This window comes from Vanacampus margaritifer, chromosome 2 (genome assembly GCF_051991255.1).
Source record: "Vanacampus margaritifer isolate UIUO_Vmar chromosome 2, RoL_Vmar_1.0, whole genome shotgun sequence".
Lineage (NCBI taxonomy): Eukaryota > Metazoa > Chordata > Actinopteri > Syngnathiformes > Syngnathidae > Vanacampus > Vanacampus margaritifer.
Window position 1 is genome coordinate 1,048,827 of NC_135433.1, and position 23,189 is coordinate 1,072,015.

The 23,189-nt window shown below is 40.4% G+C and overlaps 1 protein-coding gene across 1 annotated transcript in view; it reads right to left on the bottom strand.

The window, feature by feature from the left end:
• Window positions 1-20,987, bottom strand: part of LOC144043022 (disco-interacting protein 2 homolog C-like) — a 61,428-nt gene extending 40,441 nt beyond the window's left edge. The window contains exon 1 of the mRNA XM_077556208.1: window positions 20,719-20,987. Coding sequence (XP_077412334.1) covers window positions 20,719-20,800 — 82 coding nt within the window. The 5' untranslated portion in view covers window positions 20,801-20,987. The remainder of the gene's footprint in view (window positions 1-20,718) is intronic.
• Window positions 20,988-23,189: the final 2,202 nt, after the last annotated feature.

The window sequence follows — 23,189 nt, forward strand, 5'->3', positions numbered from 1 at the left end:
AAATCCGACTTAAGCAGACGCGCGCCGCTCGGATCAGCAAAAGCACGACAGGACGCAACCAACCGCTGCACATCTTGACGTGCGCGCGCGTGCGTGTGCGTGCGTGCGTGCGTGGGCTGACAGATTAATTGGAATTGGACAAAGACAAAAGACAGTCTGTCATTGAAAGTGACACTCAAATGATCCGATTGGACGCTCGTTCTCCCAAAAAATAGTTTTGTGTGCCGGGATGCGCCCGCGATGACGTCACGGCCATCGCGGCACAATCGCTGACGACAACGCGAGCATCGAGACAAGAACGCCATCTACAAAAGAATATTCTCATCTAGAATGAACAAAAACAAGTTTTATCTGGAACAGCACAACAGAAGACAAACATCTAGAAAAAGCAACAGTCGTCTACATTGTAAGACAAGAAGGAGTACAAGACTCTAGAACCTACAAGAAAACCCCCAGAACAAAAACAATCATCTAGATTACAATGCAATCATCAAAATAACGGAAAACAAACACCTCGAATAGAACACAATTATCCGGAACACAGCAATCTACAGCAAAAAAAAAACGTTTAGAAAGGAACACAAACGTCTAGAACAGAAGAAAAAGAAGGGGGAAAAAAGATAATCCAGACTGAAAAACAGTCACCAAGAACAGAACACAATTGTCTACAAATAGAACCCAACAATCTAGAACAATAGTCAGTCATCTAGAATAGAACATCATCGTAAGAGCACAAACATCTAGAACAGAAGGCAGTCGTCTTAGACAAGGAAGAAAAAGCAACCATCTAGATTAGAACAGAACCATCTAGAATGGAAAACAATCACCTGGAATAGAACGCAATTGTCTACAATAGAACCCAACAATCTAGGACAAAAAGTCATCTAGAGTAGAAGACAAGTGTGTATAAATGAGGACAAACATCTAGAAAAGAAGTCGTGCTGGCAACATTGAATATTTGTAGAATTGATGGAATCGCTCTAGAACAAGAGAATCATCTCAAAGCGAAGACCATCGTCATCATCAATCGGAGAATAAAATCATCTGCAAGAGCAGAACCGATCATCTCCAGTCGTCTCGCGATGGCCTTCATCTTGTCCACTTTTCAACTGAGTGGAGAGTTTCCAGTTTTTGTCAGAAAAAAAAACCCCAACTGTAAACTGAAGTCACTCATCGAGAGTGTCGGGAAGTCATCGAGAATCAAAGCCGGATTGAACGCCACGCAACGAGTCACCTGCTAACCCAAATGCTAAATTGAGGAGCAGGACACGAGTGTCCACAAGGGGGCGCCGCCAGCAGAACCTTGGTGACTTTTTCCACACGACCCTTTTCAAATGCTCAGCGGCTTTGCGTATGTGTGTGCGTGAAGCTGCAAGACCAAATAGAGGCAGCCGGCCGGCACCGGGCTGTGGGAACCAGAACCCAGCAGGGACAAAGGCGGGACCGGCGGGAAAAGAAAAGAAAAAAGAAGAAGAGGAGGAGGACGGAGAACAGGAGGAGGTGGCGAAATGGAGACAGCGGATTTTCTTGCTTGATGCCGCCAGGAAGTACGAGAGGGAACAAGAAGAAGAAAGGAATCGGCTCGGGACAAAAAAAAGAAAGATTTGCAATGCTAGCTCAAGTCGAGCGCGGAACCTCAAACTCAAAAACGAAACTATGCAGTCCGACCCTCGCCGTATTCTAGCGGAATTTCCTTCCAAATATGCAGCATTACAAACGCAATAAACACGCGACGAGCACGAGCTGCAGCCAAGACACAACCCACAGTCGGCACATAAAGCGCCACCCACGGCACTCACCAGGACAGAACCAGCCTTTAACTCATTTGCTCCCAAAAACATACAAATACCTTCGATTTTAAATATTGCCATGCTCCCAAAGACCTTTAAAATAATAATAATAATAATAATAATAATAATAATGATGCTAGCGCATACAGAAAGAAGGCGCGATGCAGCCTCGGAACTGAAGAGAACAGTTATTACAAAAACGGCCAGCAGGTGGCAGCAGAGCAAGAGATCAGCCAGCGGCAACAACACCTCAAAGTGGAAGCTTGCAAATACAGCTGTGATGTTAACAAACGGCGCCCCCGTGTGGTCGACAACTGCGTGCTGGTTATCCCTGCGAATGCTAACAAGTGACAACGAAGTGCCTCCGCCGGTCAGTCCGTAGAACACAATCTCGTGGGGGGCCTTGCCAGATCGGTCCAAATTCAGTAAGACGAGAGTCGGGAGCGAAGGGGGTTGCTTCAGTGAAAATGGCTACCAGTCAATGAGTTCAAAGTTGCACGCATTCAAAGTTGCAGATATGACAGTGTAGAATGTGAAGATGGCAACTATGGTTGGCCCAAAATAATTTTGCAGCGCTTTGAGGCAGGGATTAAAAACCGCAAATTTTGGATTGGACAAAAATATATATTTTGATAAAACGGTGATAAACATTCATATTTTTTTCCAACAAAAACAGGCTTTACGGTAAATGGTGGGGGAAAAAATATTTTTCTTAGGGTTAGAATTTTTTTTTTGCGAATTTGTGATTGCCGAACAGCAAAAATGCGTGGACTGTTGTTGCAAGTTGCAACCACTAGATGGCAGACATGGCTTAGTTGACTTTTGTGTGAATGGTCATTTTAAGCATGAGAGCAAAAAAGAATAGAAATGCCAGCATGTTGTATTGAGGAATGTATTTTTTTTTTGAACACACACAAAAAACGTATGCATGCATTTTGTCCATATTTAATTTTTTTGTCATACAAGCCACTGATGAAAAAATGTATTGAAGCTTTGAAGTTGCCCATTCTTGCTTTTAAACAAAAAGTCAGTTGAGGAGTTGGATGGACTATTTATTTTTCAAAAGGAAATTCAGGAAGTCCGGCAAACGCAGCTTATCAAAAACAAAATCAATACACAAATAGTAATAAGCGGGGCTCTGCTATTCACGCACGCACGCACGCGCGCGCGCGCACACGCCTGAGGGAGCAGCAGGTGTTTACATCAGCCACATGTTGAGTCAGCTTTGGAACGCCGACAGGAGACGTTGCTTTCAACCGTCACTTCACTGACACGCAGACCAAAAGAAAAGAAAGAAAGAAAAAGAAAAAAAGTTGAGATGCTTTTCATGCCTCCACTGAAGAAGCAGCAAAACCAGTTTGTCATTTTCCTGCACATTTTGTCTTGTCCATTTTCCTTTGTAAATAAAGTTTTAAAGGGAAAAAAGTCCTTCTTCCGTTCTCATCTTCTCTTCTCAGTTTTTCTCCCTTTGCAACAGTTGACGTCTACCTGTAATTTCTGTTTCACCAGTAGGAGGAGCTGTTGTTTCACTTATTCGAATTGAAAGTTGAATATGGTGCGCAACTTATTTTTTTTATGCGCATTGTTTTTATTTTCCTATTATCTTTGTGTAATTTGTAGGACTATATTGTTAATAATGATTAGTGGCTATTTGGGAGTTAGCGTGCGGGCGGAGTGCCAAAGACGTTAAAAGACGTATGTTTCAAAACAGAGGTGAAACTAACCATTTTCTATTGTTGATTACTGAAAAACGGAATAAGGTAGAAACAAACTTTTTTTTTTCTGATGAAAGATGAGAGTCCAATCTTTCATTTGGTAGTATGTGTGTTTCCATAGTCCAAACACAACATTTTCTGTGGACCTTGAAAGATCAGTCAAAATGCTTAAATCGGCTGGCACTGGCGACAACCCTTTTCTGAAAACGTCTGGCAGTCAAAGAGTTAGGTTAGCCCGCGAGCTAACGGTTAGCCCGCGAGCTAACGGCTATTAGGTTAGCCCACGAGCTAACGGCTATTAGGTTAGCCCGCGAGCTAACGGTTAGCTTGCATGCTAACCGAACTTCCCCAAAAAGCAAAAGAGAGAAGACAAGCCGCGTTGATCGGACGTTTCGTTTCTCAGCTGGCCAGCAGCTCGTTTAGGAAACACTTTTTGTTTTACAACTTGAAAACAAAGAGAAGTCAAAGATGAACATTGAACATTTCAGTTATATTTATTTTGGGGGAAACTTATTTACTGTAGTCAATTGTAATAAGACATTTGTTTTCATTGAACTTCATAAGACATCATGCTGAGCCTCGTTGTTGTCTGTTTTTTAAGATCTAAAAACACTTTAACATGTTGCAAATCACAAAAGCTGTTTAATAAACATGTGATGAAAAGTATTTAAGAAGTCATGTGCTGGACTTTTTATTATTATTGCACATTTTGACACCAATTTTTTATCGGCTTCACTTATCGGTTATCGGCCTCCCTGATTGCCGAGAATCGGTATCGGCCCTGAAAAAAAAGCAGCTCAGTCGATCTCTATGCTAAAGTAAAGCTAATGAAGTCACATAGGCAGCCCTGTTTGTTCCTTAGCAGGCCAAAGTGAGATGCATATGTTTTATTCCTATTTTACGTCGATGTCCTCCTCTTCCTGCTCCTTCTTACCGAGCCGGCTCCTTTCAGGACACACATTCGAAAAAAGAGAATTGTTGAAGAAATGTAAGATTACAAATTGAATTATTGACCAACTTAAAAAAAAATGGCTTCAATTGGTAACACACAATTTAATTAAGTTCATCCAAAGTGAATATATTAAGTTGAATGAACTTATGATTAATTCAACTTAATATATTCACTTTGGATGAACTTTATTTAAATGTGTGTTACCAACTGAAGCCATTTTTTAAAGTTGCTTCAACAATTCTCTTTTTAGAGCGTTCTCGACGGAAGCCAATTGCAAGCGCGCGTGTGTTTCCATCGCAGACTTGTCCCGAGGGTGTTGTGGGGACGGACGTCTCCCCTGAAGTCCGCAAATAGACGGCAAGAGTTGCGCTGCGGGTTCACTTTTGATTTCGTTCCCTTCCTTTTTCCGTGGCAGTACTAAAGTGCAGTTGGTGCGAGGCAAGCAGGAAGTGAAGAAGCGGCACAATCAACCGGCACCTTTTCAAACCTCATCGGTCAACACTTGGATCTGCACTTCATCGGTTCCGGGGTCAAACCCTCGGCAACTCAATTGAGATGCGCGCACACTCACACGCATTTGTTGTTGATATTTTAAGCGTGCTCGGTGTCGGATGCCACTTTGACCACTGACCCACTTTCAGCACACACGCACAAACTTTTCTTCTTGCTTCCTGGACCTGTCCAGAGGTGGCAAATCCAGGTCCAGAAAGTCAAAACCCTGCCACAGTTTGGCTTTAGCCCCTGATGCTAGCTAGCTAGCTAGCTCCCTGAAAGGTAAACAAGCACCATGAGAGCTAGCTCAGGAGCTAGCTAGCTTCAGGGGCTAAAGCCAAACTGTGGCAGGGTTTTGACTTTCTGGACCTGGATTTGCCACCTCTGGAGCTGTTCCAAAACTTTTGATCACATTTTAATTTTTTGTGTGTGTGTGTGTGTATGCGTGTAAATGTACATGCATGTGTGTATGTGTGGACGTGTATGAGCGTATTTGTGTGTTTGGGATTATGAAAATAATAATCACATTTATTCTGATTGCTATTTAAATTACAATTAATAAAACAATTATTGATTGATTTCAAAAATGAAATCATTTTAAAAAACACATTTGCGGCAACCTGGAAGTGCGGTTGCTATGCTGTGTGATTCGAGTTGATCCGGGGCCGATGCTAACCACAATTGTTAACCGTTTAGCATAGGCTCGTTTTGTTGGTGGTCTTTATATCCACTAAATTCAACTCACATTCAAACTTAGTAAACTTATTTAAAAAAAATTGGAATCAATTATTGTCGATTTTTAAAAAAAGTTGTTAGCGACGCTCTGCACAATCATCGTTTTGTTTTTTTTGTCCGATGATAACACTTTTGAAAGCAAAATGTAAATCGCAAATTGGGATGAACTGGCCAGCGGGTACGGGGGTGCGCGTGGACGTGCGGAGTTGCGCACGTGTGCGTCGCAGGATGTGTGCGTCCTGACCCCCGTTGCCCTTTTGACAACTTCCTGTTTCGCACTTCTGCCAAGACAAGAAAATGTGGACAAAAGTATTGGGACACATGCGAGAGCTGGTTGCCGTCCAGCCCGGATGAACAGGAAGTAGTCGCGCTGCAGCAGGAAATCAACAGGAAGTGATGATTTTAGTTTTAGTATTAGTTTTTGGGGGTTCAATTTGGTATATTATTAAAAACAATATGGGTTTTTAAATGGAATGGATTATTAGTTCAATATTAGCTGGTGCTAAGGATTACACATCGTCACGTTCAATTCTGCCCTGAAGGTTCATGAAATTGATTGCCAAAGATAAAAACATTTCCACTCATTTACATTTGGTGCTAAATCATATCAGCTATATATATATATATATATATATATATATATATATATATAAGCCATGGCTTCTACCCGTCAGCCCTTTTTTCGGATGTCAATGTTGCAAATTATATGATGTGATCAACGTAACTTGTAAAAATGTGTACGAAATGGGGAATTTTATATATATATATATATATATATATATATATATATATATCTCGTTTTGTTTTTTTTTTCCGGGATTTTGTTACCCATTTCTCCACGTTTTTCCCCAAAAAAACATGCAATGAATGTTTATCAGCGTGTTTTCAAGAATTGTTTGGATTTGGAGAAAAACAAGTTTTTTTATTATTATCATTATTATTAATTAAGGGGCCACTCAGAGTGTGATTGGAGGCTGCTTGCAGTCCGCAGTATGATATATGATATTATTATAGACATTTGTTTTAATCAATAGACAATACTGCCTTTTTTTGTGTTTGAGACGATCTCAAGTCTCTGTTGGAGTGTAAATCAAGTTTATGTTGAGGTGTCTATTTAGTTACTATGTAAGCGTGTGGAAGATGACTTTCCAATTGGGTGAAATCGTGTTGTTTTTGGAGTTTCCTGTGTTTTGATTGGCCGAGCGAGAGACGACTTCCTGCCCTTCTCCTTCTTTCTTGTCGTCTTTTGTTTTCTTTGGCCGTCCTGACTCTCCTATTTTTGTCTTTTGCTAATTCTCTCCCCCTCTCTCTCTTTCCCTTCACTGGCATCCCCCCCCCCACCCCCCTATCCTTCTCTTCACGCCGTCTCCATTTATGGGCACGCCAACAACACGGGGAGACAAAAGTATTGGGACACCGACAGGAGATGAACATTTGGACGCGTGCAAGAAGTGAAGAAAAGAAACAATGATTAAAGATGTGGGCCGTCTTCAAAGGAAGTAAGAAGTGAAGAAAATGTGTTTGGACAAAAGTATTGGGACACCTACAAGAGGTGAAGATGGAAGAAAAGATGACAAATATTTGCTATACGTAAGGCAAGTGACATCAAAACTAGGGATTTTTGACACCCTTTTTTTTGGGGACCGATGCAATATTTAAATCTTCAGTACTCACCGATACGGATACCAAGTGCCGATACCATTTCGTACTTATGATACATAACCCCCCCCCAAAAAAAACTATTTTAAATGACATATACCGTATTTTTCACACTATAAGGCCATCGGATTATAAGGCGCACCTTCAATGAATGGCCTCTTTAAAAACATTCAATTATATACCGTATTTTCCGCACATAAGGCGCACCTAAAAGCCTTTCATTTTCTCAAAAAGCGACAGTTCGCCTTATAATCCTTATAGTGCGAAAAATACGGTATATTTTTTACAATTTGCTCATAAAAGTCATTTTGCATAGAGCACACAATAAAATTATTTTTTTTAATCGATAAATAAAATGAAACAAATAATCCAGTAGCCAGAAAAAAAAAGTCCCAATCAAAAGATGTGCTTGTACAACTTTTGAAGGAATTCAGTGAAGTGCAAAGAATTCAATTCAATACAATTTGGCTTCAAGTCATTTAGTAATTTCCGCCATGTTGAGAATTTCTCAAGCTGTTTAGTGTGTGTTTAATGATATCTTGTTTTGAAATCCATGCTCTTAATTTGGAAGGCTGCTCTGTTTTCCGTTTCCTGTTTTCACATTCTCCATTCATTACAAATATCATGTCGTATGTATGAGAGCGAAAATTAGCGTCTGCGAGGACGTAACAGCATCGTTCTATTTTTAGCACCACAGCTTCAACTACGCAAACGAGGCAATTAAAAGTTACGTGAGCTACCAACACATAACACACATTGAACCACAAAAGTATTGGGACACCTCCAGAAAGTTTCAAGAAAAGAGTTCCTGGAAGAGAAACGTGGCAGACGTGGATTTGTTTTTCTTTTCTAAGAACTCTCCTCTGCCAAGATGAAGCTCTGCATCATTTCCTAATCAAATCAAATCAAATCAATTTAAGTGAGGCTGCTGGTGTGTGCGTGTCTCATTCATTCATTTAGCAGAGTGGAGTGTCAAGCAAGCTGGGACGCGGCCGAGCGCAGTCGGCGTCATGGAGAAAAGGAGCTTTGTGAGCTCATTTGGCAGCACAGAGCATGAGTGCGTCGCTCCAAAGATAACAAAGCTCTCCAGTGAGGGAATAATGCATGCGCCCGCCAGTGGCCCACATTGTTTCCGGATTGTCTCATGTCATTGAGGAAGAAAATCAGAAACATACATCAGAACGCCTGCTGACACTCTCAATCTCTAGCAATTAAGTATCAAAGCTAGCTGATGCTAACATATAACACGAAGCACCATCGCTGGGCTAATGGAAATTAGCATCGGCGTAACCTGTTCGGGGACCGCTCGTCGAGCAATATATACGACTGTGGCAGGAAAATCAGGTTGGCGAAATTGTGGATGCTGCACGTCCCCCAGTAGCTCGGTGCTGCCTAGGCATGTTGTGGCGCAACATGGTACTACACCAAAGGCACCTAATGTTAGAATAAATGTTCATAAAATAGATAGAATCTTAATTGTCATTGTAACATGTACAACAAAGATTCGTGCCAAACCAGTCAGTGCTAAAACATTCAAGTCCTATAAAACTATAAAAGACATTTTTTTAAAGAAACACTTGAAATATAAAACCAAGTAAAATAAGCACATAGTGCCATCTCGCAGTAGCAACCAGTGTTACCTTGTAGAGTTGTTTACTGCCGTTATTGCTGTGGGATAAAAACTATGCCATATTTACTTCCTCTCTAGTTATCCCATATTTACTCTAGGGCTAGGTTAAACGATTATTTTTGCAATCGATTCATCTAGAAAATAGTTTTTCGATGCATCAATTCATTTTTAAATTGGATTCGATTTCGATTGGATTATCTCTCCATAATTTGAGCTATAGAGCAATTAATGCTAATTTATCACCATGAATAAAACACAAATGTCTTCTTTCCGATATATTTTTTATTCAAGTTAAAAAATGAATTTTATCGAACGATAGAATCGCGTACATGATGACATACACGTGACATCAATGCCACACCATCGCACTTCTATTCATAGCGTCGCACTCCATCCAAAGTCCGCCACGTGCGTGTGCGTGTGTGTGTGTGTGTGTGTGTGTGTGTGTGTGCATATTCGGAGGAGTGGATTAATTCCACTTGACTGGCAACAGCACGGTGGCCTAGTGGCCATCACGTCTGCCTCACAGTTGTGACGGCCTTCCTGTGCGGACTTTGTGGCTTGTTATCGTTTTCTGGGGCTTCTCCCCAAAATCCAAGACTGCAAATTGGGAATGCTTGAAACGTTGGTCCAAATGTGCTCTGCTGGGGTAACACCCCGGACTGGTCGCCAAAAGTTGGCAGCGATAGGCTTCGGTTCACCTGTTAGCTTCATAAGCGCGATATAAATGAAGTTGCGTTTAGCAAGGAGATGAGGAGGGAGAGGAGGAAAGGAGGAAGGAAGAAAGGAAAGAATGTATGGAAGCAAATGAGGAAGGAAAGAATAAAGAGGGAAGAAGGAAATGGAGGCAGAAAGGAAAGAAAGGACACAAAGAAGGAAAGATGGATGGTGTAAAAGAAGAAAAGAAAAGGGAGTTAAAGAAGGAAAGAAGACAGTGGAGGAAGGAAGAAGGGAAGAATGTATGGAAGGCAATAAAGAAGGAACAAAGAGTGAAGAAGGGAATGAAGGCAGAAAGGAAAGAAGGAAAGACACAAAGAAGGAAAGAAAGGAGTTAAAATGAGGAAAGACAGTGAAGGAAGGAAGGAAAATTGTATGGAAGGCAATGAGGAAAGAAGGAACAAATAGGGAAGAAGGGAATAGAGGCAGAAAGCAAAGAAAGAAGGAAGGAAGGAAGGAAAAACAGAGAGGAAGGAAGGACGGGAGGAAGGAAGGGTAAGAGGAAAGTCCGTAAGTGAAGGAAGGATGTATGGAAGGCAAGGAGGAAGACAGGAACAAAGAGAATGGGGGCAGAAAGGAAGAACACAAAGAAGAAAAGATTGATGGTATTATGGAAGAAAAGAAAAAGGGAGTAAAAAGGAAGAAAGATGACTGTGAAGGAATGGAAGCAAGGAGGAAAGGTAAGGCAGGAAGGAAGACAAAGAAAGTAAGGAAAAGATGGAGGAAGAAAAAGAAGGAAGCGATGGAAAGATTGAAAGAAGGATGGATGGAGCAAAGATACATAGAAAGACAAGTCAAGGAAGGAAGGAAGGAAGGAAGGAAGGAAAAGTGACTAAAGCAGGAAAGAAGACAGTCAAAGGAAGGAAGGAAGAATGGGAGGAAGGAGAGAAGGAAGGGAAGAATGAAGGCAGCATGTGAAAGAAAGAACTTCTGAGCACATCTGAGAAAAGTGTCACGTGTGCGCATTGCGTTAATGAGCAAAACAGCTTGCTAGCTCATTAGCTTGCTAATTAGCTTGCTAATGAGCGCCGAGTGTTGACGAGTCAGCAAAAGCGCAAAAACCCAAAAGAGCAACAGGCTGCCTTCGTGACTTGCAACGTGCACGATGGCATCACTTTTGTCATCAACGCGAGTCGGCAGCAAACGCAGAAACACAAAAAGCGCAAAAGACGTTTTCTTCGTCAAGAATCGAGAAAATCCATCATTTGACATCAGAGGGATCGAATTGGACGTGATGATGTCACAACACCACCGCGTCACCTGACATGACCTGTGTGTGTGTGTGTGGTCTTGTTTTTGTTACAAAGTGGGGGCCAACATCCCGGGATTTCAGAGTTGTGGGGCCCACCCGTCCATGTGGGGCCATTTTGCTGGGCCCCACAAGTTCAGACCTCTTTTTGAGGACTTGGTTTTAGACTTTAGGTTTGAATTGGGTTATGGTTGAGGTTAGGGTCAGGAATAGAAGTAGGCAATCATTTTGGACGGTTGGGGTTAGGGGGAGGGGCTAGCAAATGCATCATGTCAAATAGTGTGCTTGCGTCATGTGGGCCTGGTGAAGGCATGTACACTTGTCAGACCGTCAGCTGTGTCCAAAGGTCAGCATCAACACACACACACACACACACACACACACACACACACACACTTATGCAGACACACACACACACACACGCACGCACGCACACACAGTCCCACCTGACTATCCAAGTAGGGACTTGTCATTGAATTATTATAGCAATACATTATTTTATAAGAAAGTGACCCCAAAAGTGGCCTAAAATCAACAGGAAGTGACCCAATAGTGTCCTATAATCAACAGGAAGTGACTTGATTTCAACAGGAAGGGACCTGGAAGTGGCTTAAAATCAACAGGAAGTGACCCAATAGTGTCCTAAAATCAACAGGAAGTGACTTGATTTTAACAGGAAGGGACCTGGAAGTGGCTTAAAATCAACAGGAAGTGACTTGATTTTAACAGGAAGGGACCTGGAAGTGGCTTAAAATCAACAGGAAGTGACCCAATAGTGTCCTAAAATCAACAGGAAGTGACTTGATTTTAACAGGAAGTGACCCGGAAGTGGCCTAAAATCAACAGGAAGTGGCCTGTTGCAATAGAAAGTAACCCGGAAGTGGCTTAAAATCAACCGGAAGTGACTTAAAATCAACAGGAAGTGACCTGATTTCAACAGGAAGTAACCCGGAAGTGGCCTAAAATCAACAGGAAGTGGCCTGTTGCAATAGAAAGTAAGCCGGAAGTGGCTTAAAATCAACCGGAAGTGACCTGGAAGTGGCTTAAAATCAACAGGAAGTGACCTGATTTCAACAGGGAGTGACCCGGAAGTGGCTTAAAATCAACAGGAAGAGACCTGATTTCAGCAGGAAGTGACCCAGAAGTGACTTGATTCCCACAGGAAGTGGCCTAAAATCAGCTACTACTCCTTCTGCAAGTACTACTGCAAGAGTCAGCAGTCCCATTCAAAATTTCTGCGGGAATCTTTCTAACCGGTCCTGGAGAGCTCCTATCCAGCCTGCTTTCCACGTTTCCCTCTTACAGTGCAGCTGAATCTAATGATCAGCTCATCAGCACACTTTGCAGAAGCCCGATAACGCTCCTGATCATGAATCAGGAGCTCTCGAAGACCCAACTTGGCCACCCCTGCCTTACCCTAACCTCAACCGTAACCCAGTTCAACCCTAAAATCTCAAATCTCAAACGCACACCGACGACACACAGATGTCGGCGGGGCCTGAAGCGAGGCATCTGTCGCTGGTCATCACTGAGCACATTCCTGCTACTCAGAGTACAAAAATATGCAAACTGATGCCTTCGCGCCCACACACACACACACACACACACACACACACACACACACACATTCTTTGCCTTCCATACAAAAAGAGAAAGCAGACGTCTCCCTCGCTGGAGCCTCAACAACACACTTGCGTGCGCGTAACTACATACATCCAAGACTGTACATGCGAAACGTACCTAATCGAGTGTCCTTTGTTGCTATTCAACGAGCGAGCGTGTGTTTGAAGTGAGCGCCGATCACATGGCGGCGGCTCGTTTCGGCCCGGAGGCGATCATGAGCCTGTTTGTCCGTTCGCCAGCGACAAACAGGCAATTTGCACTTTGGCGTGTGACACGCGTGTGATGTGCGTGTGCTAACTTTAGCATGTGATAGCACTGTTCAAAAGTTGATTGGTCGCCCAAGTCGGCCTGTCGCGGATAAGAAATGGCGAAAGGGTCCTCAACTCGTTGGCACGTTTCACAACTTTTAACGACGCTCGTCCCGACTTTGCCACTCGTCAGCGGACGCGCTCGATTGCATGAATGCTTTCGTTTGAATGAAAAGTAGAAATGGACTCGTTGATGAAAAAGATCCCGGAAATGAAGACGATCTCCGTTTGACGATCCGCGTTGTCCGTTTGGACGACGACGTTCGCTTCTGCGCCAAACAAAGCGGCGTGCGTCCTTCTACTCACTTTTGTGCTGATCGGACACATGACGCTGGATTTGGACTTTTGGGATGCGAATGAAAAAAAAGAATGAATGAATGTTCATCGGCAAGATAAATTAAAAAAATTCAACATTGACAAAAACTTTATAAAGTTGCAAATTTGCCACTTAATAAATTTGTTTTTAAGTTTTTAAAGTGGCAAACTTGTGAGTTTTTTTTTCTCGGAATTTGGCCAAAAAGGTTTCCGAGACGAAGCTCAAGTCAGCTAAAAACATGTCGGCTAAAGACGCACTTGTTCCAATAATTGCTTCTTTTCAAACCATTTTTTCAAATATTTTGTGCTGCTGAGAAATGACGATCAAAACCCGAAGAAGGCTTTTTGTGGAGAAATCTCAAAATCGACATTTGGCTCCGAACCTTCCGTTTTTTCTCGCGCACCTCGTGGCTTTCTTTGTGCTTGCCTTTGAGCAAAGAGTGAGGAAGGTTTTGCTGGTAAATACGAAGAAAATATGATGAGGCGTCGCAAATTGTCAACAAAGAGCGCATTGATGGCGGGAGTCACGCGGGCGTCTCGCGCGGTGTCTCGCTCGCTGCTCGCCCGCGGCAACGGCTGCTTGCCGAGCATCCGCGCTCGTTTACTCGCGTCGTCATCATCATCATCATCATCATCATCATCATCATCATCATCAGGGCAATGAGTCCATTTGAGAACTTCAGAGGTGGCAAATGCCGGTCCAGAAAGTCAAAAGCCTGCCACAGTTTGGCTTTAGCCCCTGATGCTAGCTAGCTCCTTTGCAGGTAAACGAGCACCATGGGAGCTAGCTAGTGAAATAGCTAGCTAGCACCTAAACGTAAAAAGCCTGCCACAGTTTGGCTTTAGCCTCTGATGCTAGCGAGCTAGCTAGCTACCTCCTGAATGTAAAAACCCTGCCACATTTTGCCTTTAGCCTCTGATGCTAGCTAGCAAGCTAGCTCCCTAGCTGGTAAACAAGCACCATGGGCGCTAGCTAGCGAGCTAGCACCTGAAAGTAAAAACCCTGCCACAGTTTGGCTTTAGCCCCTCGTGCTAGCTAGCTAGCTAGCCTCCTAGCTAGCTCCCCGGGTGCTAGTCTACCTGCTAGGGAGCTAGCGAGCTAGCACGAGGGGCTAAAGCCAAACTGTGGCAGGGTTTTTACTTTCTGGACCTGGATTTGCACCTCTGGAGAAGTTTGGAAGTTGAAAACGATGCCAGTCTTTCTCTTCCTTTTTATTTTTTTATTTTTTTGGGGATCCAGTTGAAAGTGGCATGTTGCGGTTTTGGTTCTGTCGCAGCAGGCGGTCACGTCGTGCGCTTCTTCCCGTCAGCGCGAGCCGGGGATTGTTTCACTTGAGGACGTTAAATCTGCTGGACGGACTCCAAAGCGGAACGGCGAAGCAACTGGGTCAACGAGTCCCCGACTAAGCCCCGCCCACCGCTGTTGCCTTTGAAAAAAGTCAATCTGATGACTCAGTCATTACTCCTGGGGAAAGTAACGAGAAGAACCTTTACTTCCTCAAATGTTCAAGGCAACCCAGTGAGAGTACGAGAGCTTCTTCTCAAAATGTCAAGACGTTGATGAGTACGCCATTTTGAAAAAGTCTTCAAAAGTCACGTCTATCCGCTGTCTGAGTGTCCTTCGCCACATTCATAATCCTCCTACGAACCTCACAACAATCGGGATTGAAACAGGTGTGTGTGTTTAGCAGGAAAAGCTAACAAATGACATTTTTTCCACTTATTTGCTTCCAATACTTTGACTGTTTCCTTTATTGACCCCAATACTTTGATCCCTTTTTCACTCTTTCACTTCCTGTGTCCCAATACTTTTGTGCCAAACTGCATTTTCTTTATCTTTTCACTTCCTGTGTGTCCCAATACTTTTGTCCAAACTGCCATCACTGTGTTGAAACCATCAGGGCACAGAAAAGTCAGGAAACCAAACACACACGCAATGTTGGAGCCTTCCAAAATACCGCAAACGCCGTTTGAGCGCGACGAGCCAAAACGAACGCAATGAGAGGATTTTGGCTGAAATTGACGTTGGAGAAGATCAAACATTGAGAAAACGATCAATAATTGTCGCTTTAACATGATCGCCTTAATTTGGATGTTTTCATTTTGGCGATCCGATCAATTGATTACCATTTATTGGTCAGGTTATTACGTAACTTTTTGGATGTGATTAACTCAATGACTGGCAGCCATTCCCACTGAAGCAACCCCCTTTGCTCCCGGCTGTTTGACTGGATTTGGACCGATATGGCAAGGTCCGCAGAATATTGTGTTTGATTGCTATAAAAACATGGAAAGAAAAGTTTGAGTGTCTTCTTTCGTCAGGAAAAAATTAGATTTGTATCCGTTTCCGTTTTGCAGCAATTTTTGCATCATTCTTCACAAACGTGTTGAAAACGGTGGGAAAAGAGCTTTTTGCAACATGGCCCGTGTTGAGCTCTTATACTCTGCTGCCACCTGCTGGCCGTTTTTTGTAATAACTACCATTGCTTTAAGCCACCTCTACTACTTTAGGACACTGTAACCCTTTCAAATAGAACGTATTTATACGTTTTTGGGAGCAAAAGAGTGAAGTCATGATTAGATTGGCTAAAATAAAACACAAAGATGTGTGAAATTTGCTCCAAAAAAGATGTGACTAAGTAGGGATGGGACTTTTTTTAAATAAATAAAAAAAATGCTGTGAAATGGAAATCCTTGGTGAGAAAGTTTGAGAAGCTTAAAAGCAAGCGGCAAGAAAGGAAAAGAAAGAAAGAAAAAGAAAGGAAAACCCGTTTTGGTGAGAAATGGCAGCAATTTGCATTTTCGCATCCCATGCGTGGAGAAGCGACACCAGACAGACATGAGACGATGATGAAGATGATGAAGATGCAAACACTGAAATCTGAAACCGAAATCCCGCCGCTTCTCTCGGGGAATCTCGCACGCACGCACGGCAACAATAAATGTATTTGTGTCCGGGTTGGCAGCAACTATTTGGTGTGTTGCTCGCTTGACATCAGAAACTAAACAAAAAGAAACACCACATGTCCTGCAAAGCATCATGGGAGCAGGAAATTGGGAAGGAACTGGGGAAATTATATATAATTTAAAAAAAAAAAATATATATATATATATATATAATAAAATATATTTATATATAATAAAATATGTATATGTAATAAAATATATATAATATATAACAATAATAATACAATTATATATTATATCACATGCCAAATTTAGACAGACTGCTGATTGGTCGCCAGGTTGCGATTGACAACCCCATATATATATATATATATATATATATATATATATATATATATATATATATATATATATTTATATATATATAAAATAATAATAAATATATTTAAATACATGAATACAAATACTGCTGCTGTTTGGCGGGAACTCAAAAGTTGATGACTTTTCAGCACTCTTGACTCGACGCACTCCGCCAGGATCAACAATCGGCGGCGGCTATTTGACCGTGACCGGTAAGCCGCCATCTCGTTGACGTGAGTTCGTGATGCTAACCGGCCGCTAAGCTAACGTGCTCGCTATATTCATCACCATTATTTTGTTCATGATTGAAATCACGATTATTTTTGGGGTACAAAAAAAAATCTTTCAACGTAATTTTTTTTTTCAACAAATACAATTATGCGATCATTATGCAAGTTCCTTTTGGAGGAAACTGAATTTGATTAAATTAGTTATCTAAAAAATTATCAATTTAAACAACTCAAAAATAGCATTAATATTTTTTTCATAAAAATAAAATGTAATCATTGAAATTGTAATTGAATTTCAATGAATTGCACAGCCCGAACACACAAACAGATGCAGACAAACGCCAACGCACACACGCGGGATGCTCAATTATCAAGAAAATATTCATTTGGATGATTTTGGTAACACGATTAGGACGATCATTTATTTTTGGGGTACAAAACCAGAACATTAAATGTTTAAAATTATTAAGACATTTACAATTCTTTGAAACACTTTAATTGTGTAAGTTCCTTTTGGATGAAACAAAATTTCATTAAATTTGTTATTTTAATATTTTTAAATGTTTAAAAAAGAGGCTAATGTATACATTTAAGCAACTCAAAATTAGTATTAATAATTAATTTTTTTGGGCGATTATGCTGATTTTGTAATTGTGGAGTGGAATTGTAATTGAATTTCAATTAATTGCACAGCCCCAACACACACAAAGACACAAAGTCAAACACACACACACACACACACACACACACACACACGCACACACGCAACTAATCAGAAGTGTGTGAAAGAAAACGGACACTTTTTTTTTTTTTTGTCCAGGAGGTGATGTCATCTTTGGAGCAGGTGGGAAGCACTGCGGGAGGAGTGTGTGCGTGTGTGTGTGCGTGTGTGTGTGCGTGAGTGCGTGTGCGTGCGTGCGTGCGTGCGTTATTATGAAGACGATGAAAAGCATGAGAAGAAAAAGCCAAGACGAAGACGTCTTCCGCGAACACGTGTCAACATCAGAATGAGGTCAAAGTGCGCGCGACCATAGCAGGCGGCTTAATAGCGGCCATGTCTGGCGTCCAATTAAATGTCCGCTTTGAGCGCCAACGTGAGCGCTTCTACGCCGATGACAAAGAAAACGTGTCTGTGCGTGTCGCTCTGCCGTCTGCCTGCCTCAAGCGTCAGTGTTCATTGTGTCGCGCAGCGGGTTCAAGTGTCGCCACACAGATGCTAACTAGCATTAGCATGAAGCTGGCAGGAAATTCAGGCAGTTTGGGTGCGGCACGCAAGGTGAAGCTCTGTTTGTTTTATGTTTAGTTTGGAGGTAAACATTAAACAGCTTGAAGAAAAAAGGCCTCGTTTCTTTTCAGACTTTTTGAGACTTTTAGCCGAGTTTGGTCCGTTCAGATCGACTAAAAATACTTTTGTTGGATTTGAGAAGTCGGGAATGAGTGAATGGCTCACGAATCGCGACGACGGGATTTCTAGCAGGCATTTTAGGAGCCGAGCCAAGCAGAGCTGTCACAATTAATCGACAAGTAATCAATTATCAAATCAATTGGCAACTATTTTCATAATCGAGTAATCGTTTGGAGCCATTTTTTAAATTGAAAATTGTCCAAATTCTCTGATTTCAGCATATCAACAGTAATTGTTTCCTGATTTTTTGTCGTCCTTCATGAAAGAAAAGCGATTATCTTCTGTGTTTAATCAAAATATGATATTTGCAAACATCTGTTTTTACTTGTACCTTTTTTTTTTTATCACTTTATGAATATGGAGTACAAAATAAACACCAATCACTGGTTAATAAACAGTAATCAGGGCAAAAAAATGCTTTTGTAATAAACTTTAATGTAAAATTAAAATGAATCCGATTAGTTGATTAATCAATTGGATAATCAATAGATTAATCAAGTCCACTATACAGAGAGTAATAAATCAAATTCATTCCATTAATCATCTTTTTTTTTTATTAAATCGTTGAAAATTTGCTAAATAGCGAAATCAAGGTGCATATAAATATGATACATTGACCTAAAATTATATGTAAATTAAAATATAGATTAAATATAATATTGTAATAATAATAGTAAACATTAAAATATATATATACACTAATAAATATTTGTAAAATTTGTACAAGTTGTGAATGTTACGTTTACGTTACAGCTGTCAAAATTAATCGATTATCAAATTAATCGACAACTACTTTAATAATCGAGTAATCGTTATTTTATTTTATTTAACATTGTCCAAAACTTCACATTTTCAGCATATCAACAGTAATTGTACACTGATTTGTGTAGTCATTCATGAAAGAAGACTGATTATCTTCTGTGGTTAATCAAAATTAGACATTTGCAAACACCTGTTTTTACCTTTACTTTTTTTTTTTAATCACTATACGAATACAAAGTACAAAAAAAACAAAAAACAATCACCGGTTAATGAACAGTAATCGGGGGGGAAAAAAGCTTTTGTAATACATTTGAATGAAAAATTTAAATGAATCCGATTAATCGATTGACTAATCGACAGATTAATCGATTCAAAAAAATATCCGATAGTGACGGCACTAGTTTACGTTAACTTATTTAAAATCAGCATACATTTTGCACAGGATTCATTTTTGAATAAACCAAACCTTTAAATAAATATTTGTTGGGTTTATTGCTTCAATTAAAATCAAAATTGTCCTGAAGGACCGAAAAAAATTGGGAGATTGTATTTTTTGGCCTTATCGCATGACTAGCCCTGATAGAAAGTTGTCCAAAAAAAAACGTTAGTATTGTTATGATTACATACAGCATGAAAACCATCACGAAGGTCAGCTCACTCAAAGTGTCTCCCTCATCCAACACAAAACAATTAGCATTCATATAATATCTGGATGTAAGTTCGTAACACAACAACTCTTAATAATAATAATCATCATTTCACGATTTAGCACATTTTTAAAATGACGATTAATCATATCAATTTGATTGATTCATTGCCCAGACCTAGTTTGATACTTTATAGTAAGTCATTCATAAAGTTATTTGGTGTTCAAAATATACACTAAACAGTTAAAAGGAGTGTAAAAGAATGAGTGATTGATTTACGTTGAGGTCATTTTCTGCCACTAGGTGGCATTAGCGTCTCATGTTGGACATTGGAGACAGAAACCGTACCTTTTTTTCACTCGCGCAGGCGTAAGTGATACTCTGTGGCATTTCAAGTACGTTGGAACGTACTCGCCAGTCCAAAAATGTTGACTTCACATATGAAATTCAACGCTACGGAAGCGTATTGCATTCACTTGGGAAAAAAAATGAAAATTCCGTTTTTCTGACTCATTTTTGGGGAAGCTTTGTTTTTTTGAGTATTTTTTTTTTAATTTTCTGAGTAATTTTTCCATGTTTTATAAAAAAAACATTTTATAAAAAACGTTTTATAAAAAAAGAATTCTATTTTTTTTTAAACTGCTATTAGCAAGTCTGCAACAAGTCACTTGGAGTTCAGAGGTCAAAAAAATATACTCCCAAAAACAGAAGCACCAGCTTTGTTTTCCCGAATTTTTTTTTCCTGTTTTTTTTTTTTATAATTTTTTTTTATGACTGTAAAAAAAATATTCAGAGAAACAGAAAATTAAACCAAATATATTATTTAAAAAAAAAAAAAAAGCTCTCCCCAAAAAATCTGTCAGAAAACAGGAGTCTTTTTTTTCCCCAAGTGAATGCAATACGCTTCTGTACGATGTAGCAAAAAACAAACAAACCCCCAAAAAATGTAAAAGTGAACCACTCAAAACTAGAAAGCGTCTTTGAAGAGGACCTAAAAGTTGTCTGCTGTCCTGACAGTGACGTTGCTGCGTTGCTGCGTTGCCCGCGCGAGAACATCTTCATGACTTCATCCAAGAAAAAGCCACAGCACAACTTGCACTTTTCCTGCTTCAACTCCGAACCAGCCCGTCCGACAGCAAACCACAGAGCCGAACCCGGCCCAGCCCAGCCCGACCCAGCCCAGCCGCAAGGCCGAGCGGAACCAGCAAGCGTTGCCACTCACCTTCGGATAACTCCAAGTCCAGCTCGGCCAGTTTGGCCCGAACCTCCGCGGGTATCGGCACCAGCGGGTCCCTGTCCGCCATTGCGCCGTCGTCGGGCGCCTTCAATCGCCTTGATTTCGCGCGTCTTCCTTTTGGCGTTTCCTCCCTTCGTCAAATCCTCTCGAAAAAGATCCAAGGGGGGAAACAAGCCGAGTCGGAACCTCGTCGCCCGTCCGTCGGCGCGGATTTGTTCCTCGTCCGAGGCGACAAGTTGGCCGATATGCGAGACAGCCACTTCCGGTGTTTTGTCTGTCAAAACAACTGAAATGTTAGCGACAACTACTGCGCTCCAACCATGCTTTAACTTTGAAAGGAACCTCCGTCGTTTTCCGGGTTTCGCTCTTAACGACCGTTAGCAACACACGTCTTCAAAATCATGGTTTAAACACTAAAAGGAAAACTGAATACAAGTCGGGATGGTGAAAAAAGGTCTTTCAATTCGCAAAGTAAGTGAGTCAAGCCCCGTTTTGAGTGTTCAGAAAGTTAACTCCATTATTCATTCTAATTTGGAGTCTAGCGCCACCTGGAGTCGGACTAAGCAAACGTTATGAGCACGCAGTTTCCAGGCAAAAGTTACAGTAGCGGTGCATCAAAAGCAGCTTATTAGAATTTGGGAATTTTCCTTTTAGTTAGTTTTGATTTCGTTTTGCTTTTTAAATGTAGTTAGTTTTAATTAGTTTTCAGGGTGGTTTTGATTAGTTTTAGTTAAAAAAGAAATGCTTAGTTTTAGTCAGTTTCAATATTAATTTTTTTGTGTGTATTATTTGTGCGCAGTTTTTAACAAACAACAAAGTAAAACAAAAAAAGCAAGACATTTCTTACCTAGCGTTGCATTTCAGCAGAGTTCAATGAAAAAGCAGCCAAAAGTCAAGCACTCAAAATTGTCGCCTTGCTGCGACGTCATCTGAAGATGTTTTTCTATTGGCTGTTGCTAAATGACGTCACTTCCGTGTGACCTACACTACTTTCAAATGTCTTTATTCTGGTTGATACCGAAATAAATGTACTTAAAATCACGTTTAAAATCATCCCCAAAGGCTCATGTATTAAATTAATTACCAAAGAGTCAAATGAAGGGCATTTTAATTTTTTATTAGTTTTGTAAACATAAAATGTAGTTTGTTTTTAAAAAAACATTTTATTTCATTAACGAAATTATAATTTTCGTTTTTTCGTTAACTAAAATAACCTTGATCAAAAGGTATGGGATTTCACTTGCATAGTATTTTTCCAACAGGGGCTTGGGTGCCTTGCTCAAGCACACGTTGACGTGGTCGCTAAGGCCAGGAATCAAACTTCACCAGCGATCCATGCCATCATTGCCATCATTGCCATCATTGCCATCATTGCCACGGCTCACCGAATGTTCACATGTGCAAAAGTCCTGAAACATTTTCGGCATTCCTTTAGTCGCTCACTGAAATGAGTTCAAATGTATTTTACAGTATTGTATTAATTGATTGGTTCATTGATTTATTGCAAATAAAAATATGGTTTAAATAATACATACATTTTTGTACTTTGTTTTTTATTAAATGGGTCAACTCTGCAAATGACATGACACAAATGTTATTAAACATATATTACCATTTGCATTTTACATTAAATAAGATTGATTGATGATAAACACAATTCCATAAATACAAGTCCATACTGCATGAAATTAAAATTTGTGTATTAAGTCATTTATAAGTGAATGTGAATTTTCATTAAAACATTGTGAATATTTTAGTTGTTTCATTGCATTAAATAATTGTTCATGTTCAATTATACATTTAAAAAAAGTAAAACAAACCAATTTACATTTGAATTCAATATTTCAATCACATGGGTAAAATTATGAGTTCATTGGAATTACATTAAATAAAATGAAATGTGTTTGCCAATCAGGTGCAATGTTCTTTAAAGGGGAAGTCAACCTAAAACATTTCTTGACAAGAATGTTAAATGTGACCTCACTAGTCTAAACATGACATTGTGATATTCCATTTGTGGAATGTGAGTTATGCAGAAAAATGCAGTCATTTTGCCACTTGCTGTCAACTGAAGATGACATCACAGTTGCTCAGGGTTCAGGCAACGACCAATCACAGCTCAGTTTCAGTGAACAGGTGAGCTGTGATTGGTCGTGGCCTGAGTCCTGAGCAACTGTGATGTCATCTTCAGTTGACAGCAAGTGGCAAAATGGCCGCCTTCTGACATTGATTAAAAAAAAAAAAACTGCTGGGTTTTCATATTCCACTAACACAATATTAACCAAAATACCGTATTTAGACTTCATAGAACATATTGTCTCTCACACAAAAAAAGGGTTGCCTTTCTCTTTAAAAACTTAATTCTGGTGAATAAGCAAACAATTCCTCACTTGTCATGGGTGAAGTAAGAAAGATAAATAACAATGAGTGTTTGTAAAAGTAAATAAAAGACAAAG